This window comes from Pleurodeles waltl, chromosome 3_1 (genome assembly GCF_031143425.1).
Source record: "Pleurodeles waltl isolate 20211129_DDA chromosome 3_1, aPleWal1.hap1.20221129, whole genome shotgun sequence".
NCBI classification, from domain to species: Eukaryota; Metazoa; Chordata; class Amphibia; order Caudata; family Salamandridae; genus Pleurodeles; species Pleurodeles waltl.
The window spans coordinates 1,282,057,390-1,282,082,678 of record NC_090440.1 but is presented as its reverse complement, the minus strand read 5'-3'; the positions used below and the strand labels follow the sequence as shown (position 1 = coordinate 1,282,082,678).

Genomic DNA, 25,289 nt, shown 5'->3' with positions numbered 1-25,289 from the left:
TCTGTCCTTATTAACACTGTCTTGTGTGTGATCTGTGGCTGGAATGCTTTGAGTGCTAAGAACACTGCCAGAAATTCCAAGTGGTTAGGTGGTAAATCTGCTGGATTGAGTCCCATTCTCCCTGTATAGTAAGATTGATGAGATGGGCTCCCCAACCTGTCATTGAAGTATTTGTGGCACAGGGTCCTGAAATGGCAGCCCTTTTGATAAATTGGTGTGATTCCACCATTGCAGAGAGTTGCAAGTCTGGCGGTCCAACAGTTGACCGTGACTCAGACCATTTGTAGGAAGTTAGCTCTGTATATACTATTTCAATGTACGAAAGTGTGCACAGAGTCCAAGGGTTCCCCTTAGAGGTAAGATAGTGGCAAAATTAGATCATTCTAATGCTCTATTTTGTGGTAGTGTGGTCGAGCAGTAGGCTTATCAGAGGGTAGTGTTAAGCATTTTGTACAGCACTTGGGGGTGGGGGGGGAGAAATACAAGTAGGAACACAAAACCCACCCTCAGCGGCACAGGGGCGGCCGGGTGCAGTGTGCAAAAGCAGGCATCGGGTTTTGAACAGGATTCAATGGAGTGACCCGGGGGTCATTCTAGCGGTGCAGGCAGGCACAGGGGGGGCTTCTCGGGACAGCCACCACCTGGGCTAGGCAGAGGGTCGCCTGGGTGTCACTCCTGCGCTGAGGTTTGGTTCTTTCAGGTCCTGGGGGCTGCAGGTGCAGTGTTGGTTCCAGGCGTCAGGTCCCTTATTACAGGCAGTCGTGGTTAGGGGGAGCCTCTGAATTCTCTCTGAAGGTGTTGCTGTGGGGGTTCTGGGCGGTCCGTCTCTGGCTACTCATGGGCTCGCAGTCGCCGGGGAGTCCTTCCTGTGGTGTTTGTTCTCTGGATCTCAAGCCGAGTGCAGAGTGTGGAGTCTCACGATACAGACGGGAAACGTGCAGTCTTTGAAAGTGGCTTCTTTGTTGCAAAGAAGTAGCTGGTTTTGAGCAGGGCCGCTGCTCACTGGAGTTTCTTGGTCCTCTGAAGACAGGCCAGTAGGGCTGGGGTCAAAGCAGTTGTCATCCGTTTTCCCTGCAGGCTTGTAGGTCAGCAGTCCTTCTTGTTTCTTGAGGTTGTGTTCCTTCACGTTGCAGGAATCTGATTTCCTGGGATCTGGGTGCCCCTAAATACTGAATTTAGGGGTGTGTTTAGGTCTGGGAGGGCAGTAGCCCTCTTTGTACCTCCTCCCTGTGTGTGCGTGTGTGTGGGGGGAGGGGGAGCACATCCCTAATCCTATTGGGGAATCCTCCAAACTCAAGATGGAGGATTTCTAAAAGCAGGTGACTGGTGGACGACGACTACTTGTTTTTCTCATTATCTCCTCCAGCCTTGCCGCCAAAAGTGGGGGCAGTGGCCGGAGGGACGGGCATCTCCACTAGCTGGGATGCTCTGGGGCACTGGAACAAAAGGGGTGAGCCTTTGAGGGTCACCGCCAGGTTATACAGTTCCTTCAGGGGGAGGTGAGAAGCACCTCCACCCAGAGCAGGCTTTGTTTCTGTCCTCAGAGAGCACAAAAGTGCTCATCCCAGGTGAGCAGAAACTCGTCTCAGTGGCAGGCTGGCACTGACCAGTCAGTCCTAAACTGAAGGATTGGGTAAATTACAGGGGGCATCTTCTAATATGTCCTTGATGTGCATTTTGTAATAAATACAACACTGGCATCAGTGTGGGTTTATTATTCTGAGAAGTTCGATAACAAACTTCCCAGTATTCCGTGTAGCCATTATGGAGCTGTGGAGTTTGTTTTTGACAAACCCCCAGACCATATACTTAATATGGCCACACTGTACTTACAATGTCTAAGAATGGATTTAGACACTGTAGGGGCATATTGCTCATGCAGCTATGCCCTCACCTGTGGTATAGTGCACCCTGCCTTAGGGCTGTAAGGCCTGCTAGAGGGGTGACTTACCTATGCCACAGGCAGTATTCTGTGTGCATGGCACCCTGAGGGGGATGCCATGTCGACTTTTCCTTTTTCTCCCCACCAACACACACAATCTGCAATGGCAGTGTGCATGTGTTAGGTGAGTTGTCCCTAAGGATGGTACAACACATGCGGCAGCCCTTAGAGACCTTCCCTGGTCACAGGGCCCTTGGTACCACTGGTACCTTTTACAAGGGACTTATCTGTGTGCCAGGGGTGTGCCAATTGTTGAAACAGTGGTACATTTTTAGTGAAAGAACACTGGTGCTGGGGCCTGGTTAGCAGGGTCCCAGCACACTTCTCAGTCAAGTCAGCATCAATATCAGGCAAAACGTGGGAGGTAACTGCAACAGGGAGCCATTTTCCCTACACCATTGTTATGAAAGACACTGTTGTAGGGGTCTCCTGTTTAGAAGTGCATTGGGCACTATTGATAAGCACAATGCCATCATTCCCTATAGTTTCATAATAAACCTTCATGTGTAAGTTTGATTGTATTGTAGCTGAGATATGAGACTGTGGAATGCTTGAATTCTTTGTGGGTTTGGGTAAGCCAATGCTGGTTGACTGCTCAGAACTGCTCCCAGATATGTTGTTATTTGTGCAGGCTGAAAGTGAGATTTCTAGTAACTGATTGTGAACCCTAGACTGTGTGGGGTATTGATTGCATTTGTGTGTGTGTTGTTGACAGGTTTGAATGGTGCTGGCTTTTATGAGTCAGTCGCCCAGATAGGGAAAGACATATATACTGTCTTCTGAGGTATGCTGCAACCACTGATAGGCATTTGGTAAATACCACTGGTGCTGTTAAAACAAAGGGTAGCACTTTGAATTGGTAGTGCTTGCCTGCTATCACAAACCTTAAGTTTTTGCGGTGTGCTGGATATAAGGGAGTATTGAAGTAAGCATCTTTTAGATCTAATGCTGTCATGTAGTCCTGTTTTTGTAGTAAAGGGATGACATCCTGAAGAGTGACCATGTGGAAGTGCTCTAAGAGAACGTACTGATTGAGGGGTCTGAGATCGAGGATTGGTCCTAGAGTGCCATCCTTCTTTGGTATGAGGAAGTATAGAGAATATACTCCTGTCCCTTGTTGAGTTATAGGTACTACCTCTATTGCACCTTTGAGTAGAAGTGATTGTACCTCTTGTTTTAACAGAACAAGGTGTTCTGGAGAAAGCTTGGGTGAGAGGGAATATTTGGTGGAGTGGACATGAGCTCTAGGCAACTAGGCAATAACCATTGTGGATAATTGACAGTACCCATTGATCTGATGTAATGTTGTGCCACTGATGGTAGAAGTGTTGCAGTCTTCCTCCCACAGGAGATGTGTGTGTGCTGTGTGGGGATGCTGAGGAAGTCACTGCTTTGATGAGGTGGAGACACCTCTTGTGGCAGTGGATTTCCCCCTACCTCTAAAGTTGTGTCCTCTATAGGATCCTTTGAAAAATCATCTAGAGCATGGGTACTCGCAAACATTTTCCCAGGGGACAAAAGTTTGGTCTGTGACGTGCCTGGGGGCCGCATTGATGCCAGGGCAGTGGCGGTCGGGTGGGGTGGCTAGGGGGATTGGTGGCAAGGTAGGTGTAGGATATACATCTAGTGGCTGAAATAAACAATGGGAAACCAGAAAACCTGGAATTAATCCCAGCTTACCCACTTTTCCAAATTGTGTGATCCTAGGCAAATGTTTAGTGTCACTTTCCCTCCTTTTTCTGCATTATCACATTTAAGATGACCTCGAAATACATGATTCATGGTGAGAGCTGCACAAAACCTGCTTCTATGTTTGATTTCATAAACTATAATGTTGTTTATGTATGATAGGAACCCAGGCCGCCCATAAAGTGCACATACCAAGTGACTTGCCTCTTTAATTTACTATTGGTGGTATTCTCAGGGTAAAGGGAATAATTAATGTTTCCAAATTTATGTTTGAAAACAATCACTTTTAAATGAATACATCTCAATGCACTGATAAAATAAATTGTACTAAGATGAAAAGGTTCTGCATGTTAACTAAATATACTTTTTTAATTTTGAAGAGACTGCCTTAGTTTTACACTTATGCTGCAAGATGTCTTTAAAAATGAAGGCGTTTCTAAAGTTAAGTGCAGGAGTCCCTAGTTACTTTCTTTCTTAAACACCAATTAAGTTTGAAATAAATGATTGTGTGTGTATTTATTATGTGTGTATTTAATATTTTTTTTAGTGCGGAGTCGAGCAAATAGCTGCCCAGTGCTCCTGTTGCCCCAGGGGCTGCATGTAAAGGTCAGAGAGACCTCATAAGGCCCGCGGGCCATACTTTGAGTATCGCTGATCTAGAGTAATATTGTTGTTGTTGCTTTAGTTGGGACGTAGAGGCCTCTGAAGTTTGGGGTTTAAACCCCCCTCTGAATTGTGGCCTTCTTAAAGTACCCCAAACACCTGTTGCGTAAAGGGCACCCATGGCCTTGGCTGTGTCCGAGTCCTTTTTTAATTTTTCGATGGTGGTATCCACCTCTAGTCCAAATAACTGCTGTTTGTTAAGCTGAGTATTAAGGACCGTTTGTTGCACCTCCGGTTAGAATCCAGAGGACCCCAACCAGGCACGACTCCTGATTATTAAGCTAGTGTTAATACTCCTAGCTGCGGTGTCTGCTGCATCTAGGACGGATCTAATCTGGTTATTGGAGATAACCTGTTTTTCTGCAACTACCTGCTAAGCCCTTTTTTGGTGTTCCGGCGGGACATATTGCGGGAACTTTTGCATCTCATCCCTGACATATTGTCCCATTCTATTGGGAATAACCTCAGACGTCCCACCAACCTACACTTTTAGATAAATAAAGTTTTATCATTTATGGACACCATTTTATGAATATATTCCCAGCGTAAAAACAGAGCTTCTTTTAAATATTTCGTAAGGGTGTTACTACATATTTTCTACTGGTTACTTGCTCGTTTTGCTGGAATCATGTCCACTGTAGCATAGTTCTGCGCTCCAACCACAGCAAAATGCATCTGAAATGGTTGAACATATTTGAAAGTAGTCTGTGTCAGGAACAAAAGCCAGTCCCCGACACATCTGTTCTGAAAAGGGAAGGTCAGTTCTTAGAGAAAGAAAAACATGAATAATCATGCAAATGAATTTTTTATTTGTTGACTAAAAGTAGGGTCTCTGCAATATCAACAAATATAAAAATGCATATAGTTAGTAATAGAAAAAAAGTCAGGGTATTCCAAGACCAATGTATGCCATACCTGAACTCCTTCCATTTCTCTAGTATAGTCAGTTCCATCTCCTCTGACTGGTCAGGCACAAACCGGAATTCCGACACAAGGTCAGGTGGATGCTCAGCAGGTTCAAAGTCACCAAGTTCAGCTACAAATAAACAAATGTACAAAATCAGTCTCCGGCATCTTAATAACAAAAGATCGTAGTTTGAGGAAGCAAATACCTCAAAGACTACATTACAAAATAATTAAGATCGTTTTAACCAACAATTATTTCATGGTATGAGCCAATAGACTGCAACCCTAAATATAATTAATCCATCAGTTATCACATTCTGAGATACTGCTGGTTTGTACAGCGATTTATTATTGCTCCACTTACTAAGCCACCTTATTATTTACAGCAACCTATCACACAATGTAGATTATAGCTCCAACTTAAGGCTCAAATCCTAAATTGCGCCACTGCACCCATATTTTCCAGAATTCATGCAGTTAACAAGACAACTAGTGTTTCTTTCATGTTACTCTGCAACAATATAGGCTTAATAAATCGCTTCCACACAGTATTTAAAGGTGTGAGATCTGACTTACAACGCCGTTCAAAGTTACACAAATGAGACCTTTTCATTACCTTTCCAACTGCACATATTTTTCACCGAGTGTGGTTTCAAACTGGCTCTCCCAAGTGTTGGTATTGCTTTGGGGGATGGCACTTAGGCTGTATAGGGCTGTTTCTCTAAAGCTTGTTTAACACCGCAATAAAAACGTGCAGTGTCCTTATCCCAGTAATGACTCAAAATTACGTGTTGCATTTTTTTTTTTTATTAACTATGTCTCTTGCATTTAAGTAAATCACAAACCAAGTCCCTGAGGCACACTGCATAATTCTACTCTAAGGGCTGACGCGTTTCATATCAACTCAATGTCAGAAAATACGTTATTCTGCAAGAAAGAGCCAAAAAAGAAGCATAAACAAAATATATAACAATTAAAATATATATTTTAATTAAAAAAAAGGCCTATAATAAATCACGACTAATGTAACGTAATTCATTTACAGCAATGGCAACAATCAGGAAATATTGCGTAGTGACATATCACAGACTCATTCGAGATCAAATTACCCATCACAGTAATAAATACCATGCTGTTTTCTTTGTCATGACTCTCCCGATTCTAATATACTGCAAAGCGAAACCATACACATCTGCACAGATAGAATATGTGCACAAATGAAGTAGATACAAATAGGTGCAAATCCCGACAGTCTGCTATTCATAATACAGAATAAAAAGGTACTAAAACCGATTTGTTTCAGTCCTGTATAAAATAGACGGAAAAAAACAAGCGTGGACTTAAGAACCTTGAGCGCATGGCAAGGTCATAACTGCTCCTTCCAAAAACCATCTTTCCGAAAAGTAACTAAAAACTTAACTATATTTAACAAGAAAAGATAAATCTATGTTTGGTATTACTTACATGTGCAAGGTACGGTTATACAGCACTGGTAGTGGAAAGCGGAGAATGAGCTCACAATGATTGTTTACAAAAAATATTTTGTTTCCCTTAGTTTACCACACCATTCATAAATTGAGATTTTGAAGTGTAGTTCACAGATTAATTAATACCTTCCAGACTCGTAATTAGCTCTAATTTACTTAGAGAATCACAGAATGTTTTAAAGAAATTCAACCAGGGAGCCCAGGGACCATAATAGAAACTCAAGTCAACAATCACTGCATGGTTGAAGCTTGTCCCGGGCTCGGACATAATAAACTGCCATAACGCTAAGGAGCATTATTTATTGCTAGCCTCTAAATAGGTTACACCTGCGTCCGAATAATCTAGTGGCACAACTATGTGAAACAGCCAGCAATCGTCTTAAGAAGGCATACGGCTCCAGAGCTCAACATGACAAGCATTTGTCTTGCTGCAACCATTTCAAGGGGGTTCAAGCGTAATTTAGAGGCACACCTGGATACTGCTTCAGGTGACCTCTCAAACTGCCGTCGCCTAACATGTTCGAAGATGGCGCCAAATAAATTCACAATCCATAGGCAACACCAAGTAGTTGAAGGTGCGCAGTGCTACTAATTGAACGTGGGCATGTTTTTGTTATCATGAGACCACAGATCTCGCTTGAAGGTCTGAATCATTACTAAAATCATCAAACTAATCAAGCAGCTTCAGCAGCCCGAACATCACTCAAGCTAATAAAAAGGAGTCATCGGTGTAAAGGTCGTGCTGACACATTTTCCCCCTTGCTTTCCTGCTGATCTGTAGAGTGTATTTATATTCAGTTCTGCATGCTTTAATCTCAGTCAGAACATGTAGACTTTGTTTTAATGTTCTCATAACGTTCTTCAGCACTATGGAGTATTTAGAGTCAAACTTGCTGATTTTTTTGCATCAAAGTGTGTGCTAAACTGCCCATAAACGCCTTTGTCCTTTCACAAACGGAATCAAACTCAGAATTACTGAGGCTTTCACTTGAACGTTCAGACATCTCAAAACTCTACCTTATCGGTCAGTAATCAAAAGCTCTTTATATTTGTGCATTTGAGCGAGACCCCCATTTCATGGTCTACTGCAAGCTCTGGTAGCCTCTCTGCTACCTGTCATACTGTGCCCATGGCAGAAGGACAATAGGTCACTGGCAGAATTTATTAAACCAGAAAGACCAAAGCAAAAAGAACACAAATCCTCAGAAACAATATATTTCGCCAAATCCTATTTTTAGTAAAGGTTGGTGCCAAGAAAGAAGAGGGGCAAATTCTGGTGTCAAACACTCTAAAGTCACTATGACAATGGATTGCTCATCCCCCAACTAAATTAAGATACTACATCCTAATTTGAAAGGGAGATTGCAAAGGTGTGCATTATAATCTCCTAGAGCAGTAATTTCTCTTAGTATCTGTGTTTTCCCAAACCGTGATCCAAAGCAATTATAATATGTTAACTATTTGAAATTTGAGGGGTACAAGTCCCTCCCTTCCCCCGAGGGGCATCGCGGCACAGAATCCACAATGTCAAGTTCCGAAATCACAAATTATGCCTGAGAGAAAAGTCAGGTCTTAGAGCTTTTTAAAGATGGTAACATTTTAATCTTCCCTCAAGGAAAGAGTAAGCTGATTACACACCTTTGCTCCAACTACAGAGAAACATCTAGCTCTAGTTCTGCAACCTGAACTTGGGAATTGCTAAAAGCTTGGCATCTGACGATTGCAGAATTCTAGGGGAACATATAGTGTGAAACGAGCAAAAGGAAATTTTGGCCCAGACTGGTAAACAGCTCTAAAAACGGATGTTGGTGATTTAAAAAATCTATTTTTCTACTGGAAGCTGGTGAAGCTCCCTTGATCTTTTAGCGATCCAAGTATAAGTACAAGTCATACTGCAGATTTTTGAATTACCTGATGCTTCCTGACCAGGCACTTATCTGAACCAAGGTAAAGACTGTTGCAATAGTCAATCCTGGAAGTGATAGGCCACTGTTTTCTTAGCTTCTAGAGGGATAAGTTCAAAAAATATTCTTAGATCCTTGATCACTGGGAAACAGTTTCCTGCAACAGCGATAACTTGGTGGTGAAAAGTTTGGTCAGTATCAAATTTAACACCCAGATTTCTGGCAACATACATGGAGAGAGAATGCTTAGTGAGACCTTAAGGCCACCAGTAGAACGCAAAAAAATTAATTCTTTCTAAAACAAAGGATTTCGCTATTTTACGTATTACACTATATATGGTTCCATTTCATCGAATTGATGACTTTACAACGGAGTCAGTTATGATGGTCCAACTGGTTATTGCAAATATTAATGCCAAGCTGTTACATGTGTCATTGCGACCAAACACACCAACTGCTAGTGAGGATAATCCATGCCAACCCACAATATTTTACCTGGAAGCTTATCTGAAATTAAAACTGATAGCCCAACCCTGGCAACCACGCAGAGCTCTCTGCAATTAACCACAATACGGTTACCCTGGCTCTCTCTCTCTCTGCATCTGTTAGCCACCCATCACATCCTTCTGACTATGATGATTTCCTCATAAAAACAAAGGACATGTCCATCAAATGTCATGAGCCAATGGAAATAAACGTGTTTTTAAAGCATGCCATTATTCCTTCGTGTCAGCTCGGAGAATATGAACTTCCTTGAGAAGAATGACAAAAGGGATAACATCTGGGGGTAAATGTAATGAGATCTGCAAGGGAGGATATAGTGCAGGGGTAGGAGAGGGGGGAAAACAAACAGTAGGGAAAGTCACATTACATATATAGAGGGAGTCAGTTGCAACGCTCAGATACTTCCCACACAGTAAAACCCCTCTAACTTCTCCGCTATACAACTCTGTGCATAAGAGATGTTACACAACTGAGCCAATTCTTAATTACCCCCTCACATCTTCTCATCCTAATGAACTACATTATGCAGTCCTGTAGAACAAGATGGCTTCATGTCAGTCACTAAATCAGTCAGATTAAGTAACATAGATTCAATGTCCCTTAAAGAGAAACCCTGTCAAATACATTTTTAACAAATATCTCAACTGAGCTTAATCTCCTCTCTGTTACTGTCAGTAGTCTCGTTGTGAGGACACAACACCGGTCCCAGTGGAGGAGTAGGTAGCAAGCGTAAGCTTTAAGGGCGTAGTGCGGGGAATGTTATGTTTTTTCATCCCTTGGGCAGGAATACTACAATAGGGAAAGAGCAGCTGATTCAATTAACAAAGGCTCTCTAAACATTCAGAATACTTAACGCCCCAGCTTGCTTGTCCACATCAGAAACACCCAGCCCAGAGAGGTTATAAGACGTCAATACAGCACCTGAGATTACATGCGTTTTTTACTTCTATTCTCTTCGCCACATTACTGATTTCATTATTCAAGACTCCTAAGGCACTTGTTAAAAATATCAACTCAAAAGCGTCTACGGGTACCCTGCTCCACACCTCACAGCCATATAATCAAGCAGATGTAACCCTATTTTCCAGATAGTTGCTCATATTAGACTGTTACTTGCCTCCAAAGTGTACAGTAAAACCTTAACGGGTAAACAAATTGATCAAATGTCAGTTCCCTTTAAAGATACCTTAGAATATAGTGCACAAATGAAGGAACTCATTTTTTATTTTTTTTTACTCCGTGTTCTGGAACAAAACGTCAACATGTTTCACTTGTCTAAAATCCCTTGCCCTGTTCCTGTAGCATTTCAAAACAAGTCTATGCAAGTTCTATTGGCTTTGTCAATATTTTTTATATATACACATTGCACAGCAGCACAGGCTTCTGTAAAACATGGCTTGAAGTGATTTAAAAAAAAAAAACACAAAAACACTGACGACTATTGTTGACCACATCACAGCTTTTTTTTTCTGCTGGCCATGTTGCACAGCAGCCCACGTTGCTGTGCCATGTGTCTAAAAACATTTTAAAAAACAAACCAAAACAGCACTCACATCCAGGAGTTATTTGGCTTTGTTCAATGTTTTTTGCAGGAGACAGGGGTGTTTGGAGAGTGCAAGAGGAACTGTGTTGGGGCGGTTAAGCAATACAGTGGACTTGGGGAGGGAGAAAGGGGAGGTGGGAATCAAGCAACACCAAGGAGAAGTGGGAGAGGAGGGATCAGCAACAGCAAGGAGGGCAGGAGGGGTCCGAGTTTTTCAAGCAACATGATGAAAGTGTGGGGGAGGAGATGTGAGCATCAACACAACAGAGGGGAGTGGGATGTGGCGAGCAACGCAAGGTTGTGTGGAGGAGGGAGGGAACAACGAGAGCACAAACAGAGGGCAAGAGCATGACTGGCAGGAGGAAGGGAGGGCTAAAGCCTTAAACTCATATAGAATATGCACACACAAAAATGCTTTTTGAAAAAGTATTTGCAGAAGTGTACAGCCAGTGGAAGGACTCTGGCAGCAGGCAGGAAACTGTACTTGGTCCATGCTCCATGGAATGGACAAGCACTTGAATGCCCAGTAGAAAGTAGGAGGCGAGTAACAAGTGCTGACCAATGAGAAGCAAGGAAACAAGAGTGACAAAGCCAATCAATCGTAAGTAAGGGCAAGGCTTTAAGACAGTGTTTAAGCTTTTATGGTGACAAAAGATTTTGACGACAACCATGAGGACCGTTTCAGGCAAAACCTAAAAACTAACAAAATGGTTACTTACCTGTAAGATCAAGTTTGCAACTTGAAGAATTTTCTGGATTCACATCACATACACTATTCCATCATCTAGAACCTTCTCCTTGTCCTTTTCTGCTTTTGGTGTTTGTTCCAGTCTCCCGACAACCACTGTTGACCGCCACGCTCAGATTTGACTCACTACCCCCATGTTTGTATTATTTAATGTTCCTTGAGTTTCCTTTGGATGTACCCTTTTTTAAATGCCTCTTATTTACTTGACTCGGACAATTTTCCAGGGAGGAAGGTGGGACGCATGTGAATCCGGAAACTTCTTTAAACTGCAAAACTACTTCCACAGGTAAATAACCATTTGTTTTGCAGCATGAATCTTTTCTGGATTTACATGATGTGCACTGAGTTTGTAGCATTTATGTGGAAGTGTGATATGACCTTCAGGGGGAAACATGGGTCAGTCCTCATGACTACCTGTCTTTGTGTATTTGCATGTACGGTTCCTGTATGGTGAGTGCTTGTAGCTCACTTACACTGCGAAGCGATGTCGTGGCAGTTAGAAACGCAGTTTTAGCATGATTAATTTCAAGGTGGCCTTACAGATTATCTCAAAGTGGTCTCTCATCAACTGTGTCAGTACCACACAAAGGTTCCACGTGGGTGTGAGCACACTCCCTGACGGTGCTATTCTTTGGCCCCTTCCAGAAAACATTTGATTAGTGTGGCAGTGAAAAAACTTCTCCTTATGCATCCCCTTGTGTAGGCTACTATTGTTGCCGGATGTACTTTTAATGACACACAAGTTAGGCCTTCTCTTAACAGGTGTGCAAGATATCTGATAACTGAAGTTTCATGTGTACGCTAGAAGCAAACCAGACCTCTAGCACCATCCTGCACATCTTTCCCGTTTGGTGTCCAACATTTCCAGATTGTTGGACTTCATGCTTTTGAGGATTGTTGTTGCTTGTTCAGGCTTTCTCAGATGACAAAAGTTTATGTCTTCAGAAGCCACGTTGTTAGACTCAATGTGTTTGTTCTTGATAAATAATCTTTCTTCTTTGCATGGAGAGCAGGTTGTGTGATACTGGCAGTTTCTGGATGCTGTGTGCCATCTCTATTAGATCTGAGTACCAAGTTTGTCTTGCCCACTGAAAAGCTGCCAGCATGAGTGTGATCCGCGACTACCTGCATTTTTTGATCACCATTGAGATTAGTGGGATCTGGGGAAAAGCATAAGCACATTTCTCTGACCAGTCTATCAACAGCACATTCCCAAGGAGTGACTGTATGGGTGACTTCATGTGAAGTATTGGTATATTGCATTTTCTGGTGTGAATAGGTCAATTTCTGCAGTTTCCCACCCTATGAACACTTTCTTTATCACTGTCTGATTAAGCATCCGTCTCACACGAGTGGGAACTGATCTGCTCAGTTTGTCTGCGTCCCCATTGTCTACACCTGGTATATATTATCATGGTTACTGTAATTTGTCTCTGAATGGTCCATCTCCATTTCTGTTGCACTAGTCTTGAGAAATAATTTTTTCCCCCACTCGTCTGTCAAGATAGAATATCATTGTTGTACTGTCCATTTGAATTTGTTCTTTGTTCCACAAATGTTCCTGAAGGGCTTTTAATGCCAAGAACCTGGTCTTCAACTCCAGTAAATGTATGTCTTGAACTGATTCTTGTGGTTTCATTAATCCTCTCATGTGGCGTTTCTCCATATAAGTTTCCTATCCCATATGTGAGGCGTCCGTGGTGATGGTCACTGTTGGACTTGGCATCATGAAAGGCCTTCCAGCAATTAGACTTGCTTTGTTCCACCATCTCCTTTCCTCCTGAACTGTCTGCATGACAACCACCAGATTTTCCCGACTGCCCGTCACCTGTGACCATTGGTTTTAGGCACACTCCTGGATCGGTCTGATGTGAAGCCTCACATGTGGTATTAGAGGGATGCAGGAAACCATCATTCTTAATCTCCACACAGTCCTCACTGTCAGAGATTGGAATGTGCGGACAGGTGTCCTTTAAGTCTGATTTCCATGTACTCCCCCTTTTGCAGCCGATGGACAATCTTATGCAAAGTTGTCATTTTGAACCTCAGTTGTCTTCTGAACATTTTTAGGAAGCAGAGGTCTACTATGGGCCAAAGTGATTTGTCAGTGTAGGAAAGTGCCCTCTTTCTTGGCTTGGTTACCCCTATTTTTTGCCTGTTGTCAGTGTGGTTGACTGTGTTCACTGGGATCCTTCTAACCAGGACATCATTGAGTATGCTCTCTCCTCTATATTTGGTTGCTAGTAACCTTTTCTCCCCACAATCGGCATACTGGTGCCTCATGTAAGTCTCTGGTATATGGTACCTAGGTACCCAGGGCGTTGGGGTTCCAGGGGATCACTATGGGCAGCAGCAGTTATTCTGCCACCAGTAAGGAGCCCATGTAAAGAGTTCTGCAGGCCTTCCATTGCAGTCTGCGTGAACCGGGTGCACGCACCTAGTTTCACTACAGGCCACTGCACCAGGTCACTAAGTCACCCCTATGGTAGGCCCTCTCAGCCCAGAGGGCAGGGTGCAGGTACCTGTGTGTGAGGGCACCCCTGCAATAGCAGAGGTGAACCATGAACTCCAGACCCATTTTACTTAACTTTGTGAGTGCGGGATGCCATTTTATGTGTACTGGACATAGATCACTACCTATGAACAGCTACATAATGGTAACTCTGAACCTGTGCATGGTTGGTGTCAAACATGTTGGAATCATACCCCAATACTGTTGAAAGTATTGGAAGTATGATTCCATGCACTCTAGGGGCTCCTTAGAGGACCCCCAGCATTGCTACCACCAGTCTTAGAGTTACCCGGGTAGCCCAGCTGCTGCCATCCCTCAGACAGGTTTCTGCCCTCCTGCTGTTTGAGCTGATCAAGCCCAGGAAGGACAAAGTATTTCTTTGGGAGAAGGAGGTAACACCCTCTCCCTTTGGAAATCGGTCTAACTGGCTTGGGAGCGGTAGCCTCCCCAAGCCACTGGTTTGCTTTGAAGGGCACATTTGGTACCCTCTGAGAATAAACCAGTCAACACTGGTTCAGGGAGCACCAGTCCCTACCCTGGCGCAAAACTGGACAAATGAAAGGGGAGTGACCACTCCCCTGTCCATCACCACCCCAGGGGTGGTGCCCAGAGCTACTCCAGAGGGTCCCTGGGTTCTGCCATCTTGATTTCACGGTTGGCAGGGAACTCTGGGAACATCTGAGTGGCCAGGTCAGGCAGGAGATGTCAGAGGCACCATCTGATAGGTAGTTACCTGGTTAGGTGACCAAGCACCCTCTTCGAGCAGTATAGGGTCTTCCTCTGGGGTGGGTCCTCCGATTCAGCTTGCAAGACTCCAGCAGGACTCCTCTGCTACCTCTGCTTTTACTTCTGGCCTCAGGAACCGTGACTTGACCCTCCAGGAACCTACAAGCTGCAGATCCACGAGAACACACACTACAACATTGTATCCAGAATTTCTGCCAGCTCTGCAACATTTCCCCAGCCGTGTATCCTCAGAAGACTGCAACTCTTCAGCCTGCACAAGAAGAAGGAATCTCCATTGGGGTGAAGGCATCACTCCCCTGTAACTACAGGTACCTGGCTGCATTGATGACCGGATGGGTGGATCTCCCCTCATCCTGAGTGATGTGGGTCCTGCATCACGGGTGGAGGTCCGGAGAGTTTCCTTAGGTCCTCTTGATCAGCTGTCACACTTTGGTGGTGGTAAGTCCTTTCCCCTCCATGCAAGACAGCACCCCGTGAACCTCATCCTTTGCAGTCGCCAAGGCTTTTTTGCTTCACCTCAAAGGGCAACTTCAGGCAACGTGTAGCTCCAGCACTCCCTCTTGCAACTCCTGGGACTCTGAGACATCCTCCGGCGACATGGGAGCAACTTCTGTGGTGCTGCGTTGGCTGCACAGCGACTTCTGTGTCCCTGTCCTCTGGAACATCTGTGGGTGCTGCCTCTGCTCCTGGGGCCTTTTGCGACGCGGAGGGTCCGATGTGACTCACCCTCCTGGGTTACAGTCCTCCTGAACCTTGCTGGCCCCCAGCAGCATCTCTTTTCCTCCAACCGCAAATGTGCCTTTACCAAGGCTTGTTGGTGGAAATCCTTCACAGACATCCATCTGCAATCCAGCTTCCGGAGTGGAACACCTTTTGCACGCATCAGGAACTTCTCAGCTTCTGTGCTGCAGTGCCGACCTGTCTTCCTTCTTTGTCGACCAATTCCAAAAGGTACCTCTGAGTGGGTAGTATCTCCTACTCCCCCTGGACTCCAGAGACACTTCTGGACTTGGTCCTCTCTCCCCACAGGTCTCCATCTTGTTTTTCACTGCTAATTTCTTGCAGGCTGTTCAGGGTGTCTTTTCTTTCTTTTCATCCTTTGGGGTGGTTTTCAGGAAATATTGTTTTACTCCTGCATTCCTGGTCGCTGGAGGATACTGCATTACTTACCTGTGTGGTTTCCTAGTACTCCCAGCTACCCACTACACAACTTACTTACCTAGGTCGGGCCCTGTGTTCGCATTCCACTTTTAGTGTATGGTTTGGGCTCCCCCTAGAGCTACTATTGCTTATTGCTATTCTACACTGTTTTCTAACCAGTTGATGCCTCTTACTGTTTATTAGCCTATATATATATATATATAGTATTTACTTACCTCCTATTGTAGGGGTGCCTCTAGTATTTCCGGATACTGTGTTCCAAAAGTAAAGTATTGTGATTTTTGTACAACCAAGTGTTTTCTTTCTTGTGTGTGAGTACTGTGTGGCTGTAGTGGTATTGCATGAGCTTTGCTTATCTCCTAGATGAGCCTTGGCTGCTCATCCACAGCCACCGCTAGAGAGCCTGGCTTCCAGACACTGCCTATACTTCACTGAGAGGGGATACTCAGATCTGGTATAAGGTGTAAGTACCCTAGGTGCCCACCACACACATGGCCAGCTTCCTACAGTCCGCTTTCAGAATAAGGTATTATGTTGAGTAAACTCCTTGGTTGCGCTCTTATTTTTACATTTTCTATTACTTTATTTTGTAGCAGCTCTTTTGCTTGCTTTTGAAGATAAGCAACTTCTTCCTTTGTGTGGGTGTTGTGTTTAAAGCCCCGAGTTAGTGGGTGTTATTCTAATTTTATGCAATGGCTGGGGTTAAATTATGCTTAGGATCCATTTGTCCTATGTGACCTCTCTCTACACCTGGAGGAAGTCTCCTATTCTTTCCCCCGAAGGTGTTTGTGTGCAAGTAGAAGCCCAACTGTAGTAAGGCACTTGTTTGTTGTTGCCACTCCTTTTGATGACTGGATTCTCCCCTCCCTCACCAATGAATGGCCTGTCTCTGTGGGACGTGGAATTGCCACTGAGGTGTTGCTGTCTGCGCCTGGCATGTGTGCTGGAAGGTTTGGGGTGTTGACAGGGTTTGAAACTCCACTCTTCCTGTTGGTTTTCTAATGGTGTAGCTCCCCTTCTCTGATGGCCCCTAAACTGTGGGGATCCCATCGAGTTGGCAGTGTCGTTATCCTTTTTAATTTGTTGCAGTGCGTCATCGGCTGCATTACCAAACAGATGTTCTCCATTGAAAGGGGTGGTGATGTTGTCCTGCGCCTCATTTTTTAACCCAGAGATTCTTAGCCACGCATGTTGCCTCAGGATAGTTCCAGTTACCAGTTGTCTCATTGCTGTGACCACAACATTCAATGCTGACTTTAAGCATGTGTTGGCAACGTTCCTTATTTTTTTATATTGTTCTGGCAGGTGTTTTATTAACTTTGTCATTTTGACCAGTTCTGACAGGCATACCTGTTTATCAGGGCACCTGAATTTGCCACGTGCCACTGTGTTGCTCCTCCTCTTCCAAATTTCCTTCCCACCATTTCTATCCTTCTACTTTCTTTACCAGAAGGTGGACCGGAGGTGGCTGGAATATTTGCTCGCTTCCTGACAGTGGCTACAATGAAGGTGTGGGGAAGCATGTTTGGGCCCACGCTGAGTCTTTAATTTAGAATTCATATTTTAGCTTGCCAACTTTTTCTGATGACGACTTTACATTTTTACACTTGCACTATATGTACTGAGAACACATTGTACATGCTGCTTACTCCTAGTAAGCGTTGATGTAATGTAATCTTTTCTCTGTCCAAGGCTAGGCACACAGCATGATGCCCTTGTATTCAGATTGTTCGGTGGAGACAGCTCTAAGCATCAGGACAAACCATTACATCAGCTCTGCACCTTTGACAGTGCAATATGAACAGTGCCTTAATTATATAAACTGCCACTATGCTACATTCGGCAGAGAAGCACTTATGCTGGGATTATCCTGGAATCCACTGTACTATGATTGAGATGCAGCCCTGCAGACACGACCACCATCCTGCAAAGGACAATAACCTGTTCTATATATCAGACTGGTTCCTGGCATATTATAGAAGTCTGGCTCAGTTTATGGTGTGGCATTCTATACTGAGGCCAGGCAACCCTTAGTGATAGTAAGTGTCCAGATAGCAATAACTCTAGGGGTAGCTGAGGTGAGCAGCTGAAGCTTATCCAGGAGGAACGCAAAGCACTTGCAGTACCACAGTAGCCAGACAGAAACTCACTCACAACTAATTCACTCACAAGGAAGAACCACACAAGTATTGCAAATATAAAGGCTACTTTATTACAGTACTACTATTAGACTGAGATAGGTATAGCTCCATTTGCTACACACAATATACACACCAAATAACCATCAGAAATACCATAGAAATACATAAGGGCCCTATGGGAGGATCGAACAGTATAATTAAAAAAGTGGAATGTGAAATAGTGAACCCAACCAGGGTAGGTTTGGTAGTTAGCTAGGGGCTGGAGGCAGATAGAAACACCAGAGGTAAGTACTATAAGTGTCCCCAGCACCCAGGTGCAAGGTAGTTACTGACCCAGTCGTCCCATAGGGGAACACAGAGAGTAGTGGTTGGAGTTTGAGGAATTTAGGACCCTCCCCAGTGGACCCCGAGGAAACCAGCAGACCATTGGAAGGTTGGAGAGGACCTCCATCCCAGGATACCCCGAAGACAGAGTACCTAAAACCAGGGAACCCAGATGCAGAAGGGACTCTCTATAAAGTCATTGGATGCCTCGGATTGTCGAGCTTCTATCACGACCCATGCACCAGGCCAGTGGAACCCAGGGACAGATCCCGGACGTGGAAGACCTGCAAAGTAAGGGAACAGAGTCCAGCATCCTTGGAGGCACCGAGGCGGTGCATGTTGCAATGCCCACCCTCCTGAAGGTGAAGTTCCTGCAAATCGGTGGAAGGCGAAGTCCAGCTGCTGGGTCCAGGAGTTTCAGAGGATCCCAGCAGTTGCCTAGGAGCTGCCCCTCAGTCACCTGATTGTAGATGGGTCGGTGACCAGCTAGGTCACCAACAAGCACAGCCAAATGCAAGCAGGAGCTGAAGAAGTATTTGCAAAGTTTTGGGGACCACCAAGGTTCAGGAGACTCTACCCTTGAGAGGGAGACAGGGCTCTCCCTCAGCACGCTGGAAGGCCAGCAGAAGTCGATGGAGCCCTCACGAGTAAACCATAGGTGACGGACACAGGGAGTTACAAGGAGGCCTCACCAGCACAACAAAACAGAAGCACCATGTGGCAGGAGTTGCAGGATAGGGACTGATATTCGAGTTGCAGAGTGCTGGAGGCCCTTGGTGCCTGCATATCTCGTGGAAGGGGAGTCAACAAGCCTTGGCAAGTGCAACAGCTGCAGTGCATTTGGGATCCAGTCTAGTGGCAGAAGCAGGGGCCCTCAGTCTCCCAAGTTGGTTAGAAGACAAGCAGGGCCCAGCGGAGGTCACAGACACCACATGTGAAGCAATATCTTCAGATGTCCTTGGGACAGCAGACCCCACCAGCCGGTCGACATTGTCTTGAGGTGCCTGCAGATGCAGGGGAGTGACTCCTTCATTCCAAGGGCGATTCTTTAGTGCTTCCAGGTGCTAACAGAGTCCTTGTGATCCTCGGGAATGCACAGCCTTAGATGTTGCAGAATTCTTGCAGGATCCAGAAAAGCAACATTGCAATGGGAGCCTTCCCACCAGAAGCACATATATTTTGGTTCCAAAGCAGATCAGCAGCGGTTCCAGAGGCCAGAAGCAGAAGATATCTTAGAGAGTTCCTCGGAGAGTCTTGCTCGACGAATTGGAGAACCCACCCATGAGGATGCCTTAAATAACTATAAAAGGGGGCTGCTCACTCTCTGAAGTGACCCACCTGTCAGAGGGGGTCAGGGACGTCATCTACCTGGCCTAACCAGTGAGATGCTCTCAGGGGCCTCTGTCCATCCTGTTTCCAAGATGGCAGAATCAAGCTGCCACCTGGCAGAGCTCTGTGCACCTTCTTAGGGGAGGAGCTGAACGGGGGGAGGGTGCAGAGGTGTGGAGTCACTACTTCCTTGTCCTTTGGGCAGTTTCACGCAGTATCTGGAACCAGAGGTTCGGGTTGGGGGGGGGTGTCACATCCTTGTCCTTTGTGCAGTTTTGTGCCGTAGAGGGAACTAGGGGTTTCTGAACTGGCGCAAATCGGTTTATGCAAGGTTAGGGGCTCAGGTGGGGGCACTGTGAGCTAACTAGGAATTGTGTCAGCACATACTGATGGTATATGAGTCCCCATATTCTCAATTCCACCCTGACCAAATGTGCAGTCCTACTTAATTCACAGGAACCATATAACAATGGAATCCCCTACCGCATAGCCCAGAATGTATAGTGGGTCCTTGTAGGAATATTTGTATTTTTTCTCGACCCTGGGTGTCACTGACCTACAGATTGCTGACTCTTTGAATGCATCCCTCCCCTGATCCAAGATGCTTGGGAGCACTGCAAGGAATTGACTTATTTTGACAGAGTAACAGTGTCTCTAGTAGGAAACATGCTTGTGACTTTTCCTTATCCAGTTGGACTCTGTTCCGTTCTTCTGCGTTCTTAACCAGCTGATTGTACAAGCTAACATGATCCAGAGGCGACCGCCTTGAAGGATTAGTGTCTACAACTTCCTTAGGTGAATCTGCCTCAAGGTCTTGCCACTGCTCTTCAACACCTTCTGACTCTTCAACGTCTTGGTACGACCCATGTCCTTCTGTGTCCTCTTCCACGTAGAAAAGCTCTTGTTCCTCCTCCTATTGCACCTCTGGTGTCAAAGGGGCTTCCAGTACTCACAAATCTTTATCCTCCTGTGTGCATTCTGTCAGAGGTTTCAATGGTATACGAAATCCTTGGTGGGAGGCATCAAATGTCTTCTTTTGAAGGATTGTGGCCATTTTGGCTTCAAGCTGTCTTTTCTTGCAGTCAATTTCAATGTAGGCGCTGCTCTCTTTTTTGGTGTCGACTTTTCAGCTGTGGTAGCGCCAGCTGGGTTTTTTTTTTTTTTTTTTTTCCCCCCGGCGATACCTGTTCGCATTTCTCCTTCGGTCTCTTGTGTTCTTTTCTGATGTCTTTGATAACTCTTTCGGTGTCAGAGCCCTCTCGGTTTGTTTTTTGGCAGTGTTACCCTCTTCTTTACCTGATAGACCCAGATTTGAGTGTAGCTGCTTGATTCTGCTCCTGCATTGTGTAGTGTGCCGTCTTTGTTTCTCTCTACTCTTCAGCATTTTGGGTTTCATCAATGAGCATGCCTTGTAGGAACCAGACCTGTTGTCAGTTGGCAGGTAGAGATTGCACACCTGCTGGATGTCCCTTTGTGTGAATTTATGGTAGCACTCTAGGCAGAAATGAAATGGTATCTTTTCCATTTCACGAAGAGCCGGGAGCTCCAAGTCCGCGCATTCTCCTCTCCTTCATGCAGTTTATACTTTATGTTTTTTGCTGTAATTCGGTGGAACCTTTTGGTAAAACGCCCTTAATTCACTTTGGCCATCTTCTATGTTTTCCCTCAACAAAAATCCCACTTTACTTCTTCCTCTTGGTATTTGGAGACCTTCAAGATGCTTCCACACCAGATGGTAGAAAAAAAAGAATCTGAAGATAGTGACCAAGAGTGGGAACCGGGGTGAGCGTTTGATTTTAGAGGACACTGGAACAAACACCAAAAGGTGGGGACTGTTGGAGGAAAAAAGAAAAAAAAAGAAAACCTAAAAGCAAGAGAGGACTAAAACAAGGAGTACGTTTGGGAACCAACCACTAGATGGCGAAATAATACACAGCATGTGAATCCAGAAAAGATTCACGCTGCAAAACCAGTATTGCAAAAAAAAGGCAACATCCTCAATATCAAAGTGTTCTTAATATCTGTTGAAAACTATTCCAAGTAACCAAGTAAGAGGAAGCACAAACTCCTTAAAGGCAGTGACAATAAAGACACCACCAGACTTATTGTCCAATTCTACCCTGAAAGTCAGGTGGTAAGTATTTAGGTTTTAAGATAACCTACCTAAAAAGTGATGTTGCTCAATCTAAGTTTCTAGCTATGCAATGAGATGGAGACGCAGTAAACAGGGTGTACACAGACTGGGTTTGTATCCAAATCCACTTGAAAAGCATGCAGCTTATGAGTGTTTGCTCATTTTTTTGTAACTGGCTTCATATTTTTAGCAATCATAAACAACTCTCCCTCAGAACAGAAGACTGATCCAAAGAGCAGACTGACAGAGGAAACCATTCCTGAACTCATCCATGCATGACATCATCCACCTATTATAATCCAGGTACACCAGCTTTGTCAATGCTTGTTAGCTCTGGAAACATTGGCCATCCCTACTGTCGTAGTTGGACTCTTGCTCTGGGCAAGACTGATGGTTTAGGGATGAGAGCACTTTTGTTTGTAGGCAACTAGGCCAATCTTAAAACAAGTCGCAACTGCCGGCCCAACCCTCCCGGCTCACAAGCAGTACCTCACCAAAAACACACACTTAAAGGTGATTTCTGGCAGCCTTTTAGCATGGACAAGAGTGCGAACTGAGATTATCCTTTTCTCACATGAGGAATAAGTCTCAGTCACACACAGGCAATGAAGCATATGCAGTAAAGTTTTCAATAGATTTTTTTTTAACAAGACTGCAATCTACTGTAAAATGGACGGGCTGCAATGATTAGGATAAAGAACAATGCAAGAAACAGAATTGTAAAAAAATGAGTACTCGTCAATATAAAGACCCCAACCATCTTGCAATAACATGAAATGTGAAATAGGCCCTAATACCCTACCATGTAGAAAATAATCTCCAACCTAAAGAGAGCTAGGTGTGTTAAATCTAATTTTCCAGTGTCATGTCCACGAGAAGCCCCCTCCCCAACTCTCATTACCATGGAATGTGGTCTCTAGGTCATACTCTGTGGGGACACGAAGGCTAGGTCTGCATCAAGGCAACGTGTAGCATAGATCACGTTGAGGGCATCTGGTAGGAATCCCTCTGATAACCCTGTCTGCGTGAGATGTATTTATACAGATCTTGTAGGACCCCTGAGGTAGGTATGTTCCCAAACAATAGATAAGGGAGCATTGCTTGGGGCGGTAATTACACAAACAATTCCCTCCAAAAGTACATCATGTCCCTGTCTCACGTAAGTGGGAAAGGGACATGATGTGAATACCTGTGTATATCACTTGTCTGACGCTGACAGTGACGCCTTCACAGAGTGACACTGCTAAAGTGAAATCAAAACATCTTCCTAACTATAAACATAGGAGACATCTTGGAAGAAATTAAATAAATGAGCTAAAACTGAGCAGGCTAAGTAGATAATCACTAGGTGACAGGGGCACAGGCCTGCAAGCCAGAAGGCTAAGCTAAATTTCTGATTCCCATTAAAACTAAATAGGATCCACTACACCCTCCCCATTGCCGGAACAAGTAGGACACCACAGTGATGACGCCTGAGAAGGTGCGTGAGCCCAAGCTCAAATGCTCTGAACTAAAATGAAACTAAAATATTGTTAAAATACTATTAAAATCTAATTTAAAACTAGTTAAAATAGTGAAAACATACAAAGAGAGATAAACTGTTGATCATGACAAGCACAGCAGGCCAAAGCTAATTTGATCAAAAGGCCATTTTTGGCATGATGTGGAAATTTTAGAATAAAGCCAGTGGTCAAATTCATCTAACAATAGTCATGATCTTGAAAAATGTCTCCAAAGTAATTGAAAGGAAGGGCATCCAGGAATGAATCCACATCGTCAGATGTTAGATCGATGACCGGATTGGCAGACTGATCCACGGAGCAGTACTGCGCAGCAGCCTCAAGCACAGACTCACCCGCGAGGGCAGCCCCATCCAAGTGCCTGAACGAGCTAGACAGTCCACCAAGGTCGGCTCGTACGTGGCCTTGCAAATGAGCCTCGGTCTCATAGGGCACAACCTTGAATGAACCCTCATCGGGAACATAAGCATTTCACGGTCTATAGGAGGCACTGGTGGAACAGCAGGACACAGTGAAGGTAAATGTTTAAAGAGGCACCAGGTGCAATGAAAGACTGGTTGCACACACCATAAGACTGGTCGGAATGAAAGTGACCAATCATGCTCCAATTCTTCCAGCAACAGAGCACCAAAAAACCACACCATGCAATTACGGCAGAGCTGGGCTGGTGGTGGTAGCTCCAGTACTCAGCTTAGCTGGGAAGGCACAACCGCTGAGTATCAGGAACAACAGCAGCAGTATCCTGCTGATCAAGGCCAAAGTCACAGGATAACCGCCAAACACACTTGAAAAGAGTGAATGGATGGCTGAAGAAATGACTCCTACGTCAGTCTGGAAGATAGACATGAATCTAGACCTGACCGCCTAAAAGAAGTACACAATCCCGGTAAACTGAAAGGGTTGAATATTCTGGATACCAACTCACCAATGTGCTTGAGGAAGTTTGTATTTAGTAGGGACTGTATTTCGACTGAAGAGTATGCGGCTCTCTAGCAGATGCCAATGCAACGTTTTTCTGGAACAGTAGCACCTTTAGTTTGCTCAGCTGGTCATAATTTACATTAGTAGTATCAATGTAAGGCCACATTTCTGCTACTCTTACCTGTTTTGTTGGGGAAGGAAATAAAACACGTCCGCAACAAGTTACAATCTTGAAGACTGAAATGGCATAGGCAATTCCTGGTCTCATACCGCAACATTTCTGTTTGTTCAGGAACACAACTGCCATTCAGAAGAACATGAAATGCAGGACGAATCAAAGGGAGAGGAATACCCTTCAGAAAACAGGCCTAGTTTGCGACACAGCATAGCAAAGGCCATGAAGAGACACCTGTTTGCTAATAACTGAATGACTAACAGTAGTCTAACATTCGCTTCTGCTGAGAAAGACTTCTGTTCCGCTGTTCAGACACTTACATTCAAAGGGCAACTCCCACTCTTCTTTAATATAGCTATCGCCTAGCTGCTCATATCTGCCCCTGGCAAGATGTTTCAAGCATTTTGAAAAACAAAAGGTGGAAATGGGCAGATTTATGCCATGTATGAGCCATTCTGTTGATGGACTTTCTCCAAACGTGAAAGCCAACTTTTCTATATGACACGTGGTGAAACTCGCTTTCCTTTTAGTCATTGTCTGTTGTTCCCAGGATAAATTAAAAGCAACAAACAAGTCACTACCATTATATATTTCCATGGAACGCTTCCATTTTTCAGAATCTGTAGTGGCAAACCTAACTGCATGATGGAATGCGGTTGACTTTGTCCATAGTGTAAAAAGGACATGTCATTCTGAATGATGTCTATCACAGATGACACTGTTATTAAGGAAGTATATTCTGTTGGACAGTGTTCATGCCATTACTGACAACAGCTAAAGCCGTTTCCAAATTTTCTTTATCTATCTGCCTTAAATGTGCAGCTGTTCCATTTGAGAACGCTTCCAGATCCCATTATTTATTGTATACAGGATTTGTTTAGAGCATGGCTTTCTGGGACCTAACTAGAAAGTTTTTAAGTTTATGTCTTTAGATAGCAT

General features: G+C 44.4%; 1 protein-coding gene across 2 annotated transcripts in view; it reads right to left on the bottom strand.

Annotated features, from left to right (window-relative positions):
• The window catches only part of EPB41L5 (erythrocyte membrane protein band 4.1 like 5), an 873,454-nt gene that overhangs the window by 578,720 nt on the left and 269,445 nt on the right, over positions 1–25,289 (bottom strand). For both annotated transcript variants that reach the window (XM_069224616.1, XM_069224615.1), the window contains exon 8: positions 5,210–5,330. In XM_069224616.1, coding sequence (XP_069080717.1) covers positions 5,210–5,330 — 121 coding nt within the window. The remainder of the gene's footprint in view (positions 1–5,209; positions 5,331–25,289) is intronic.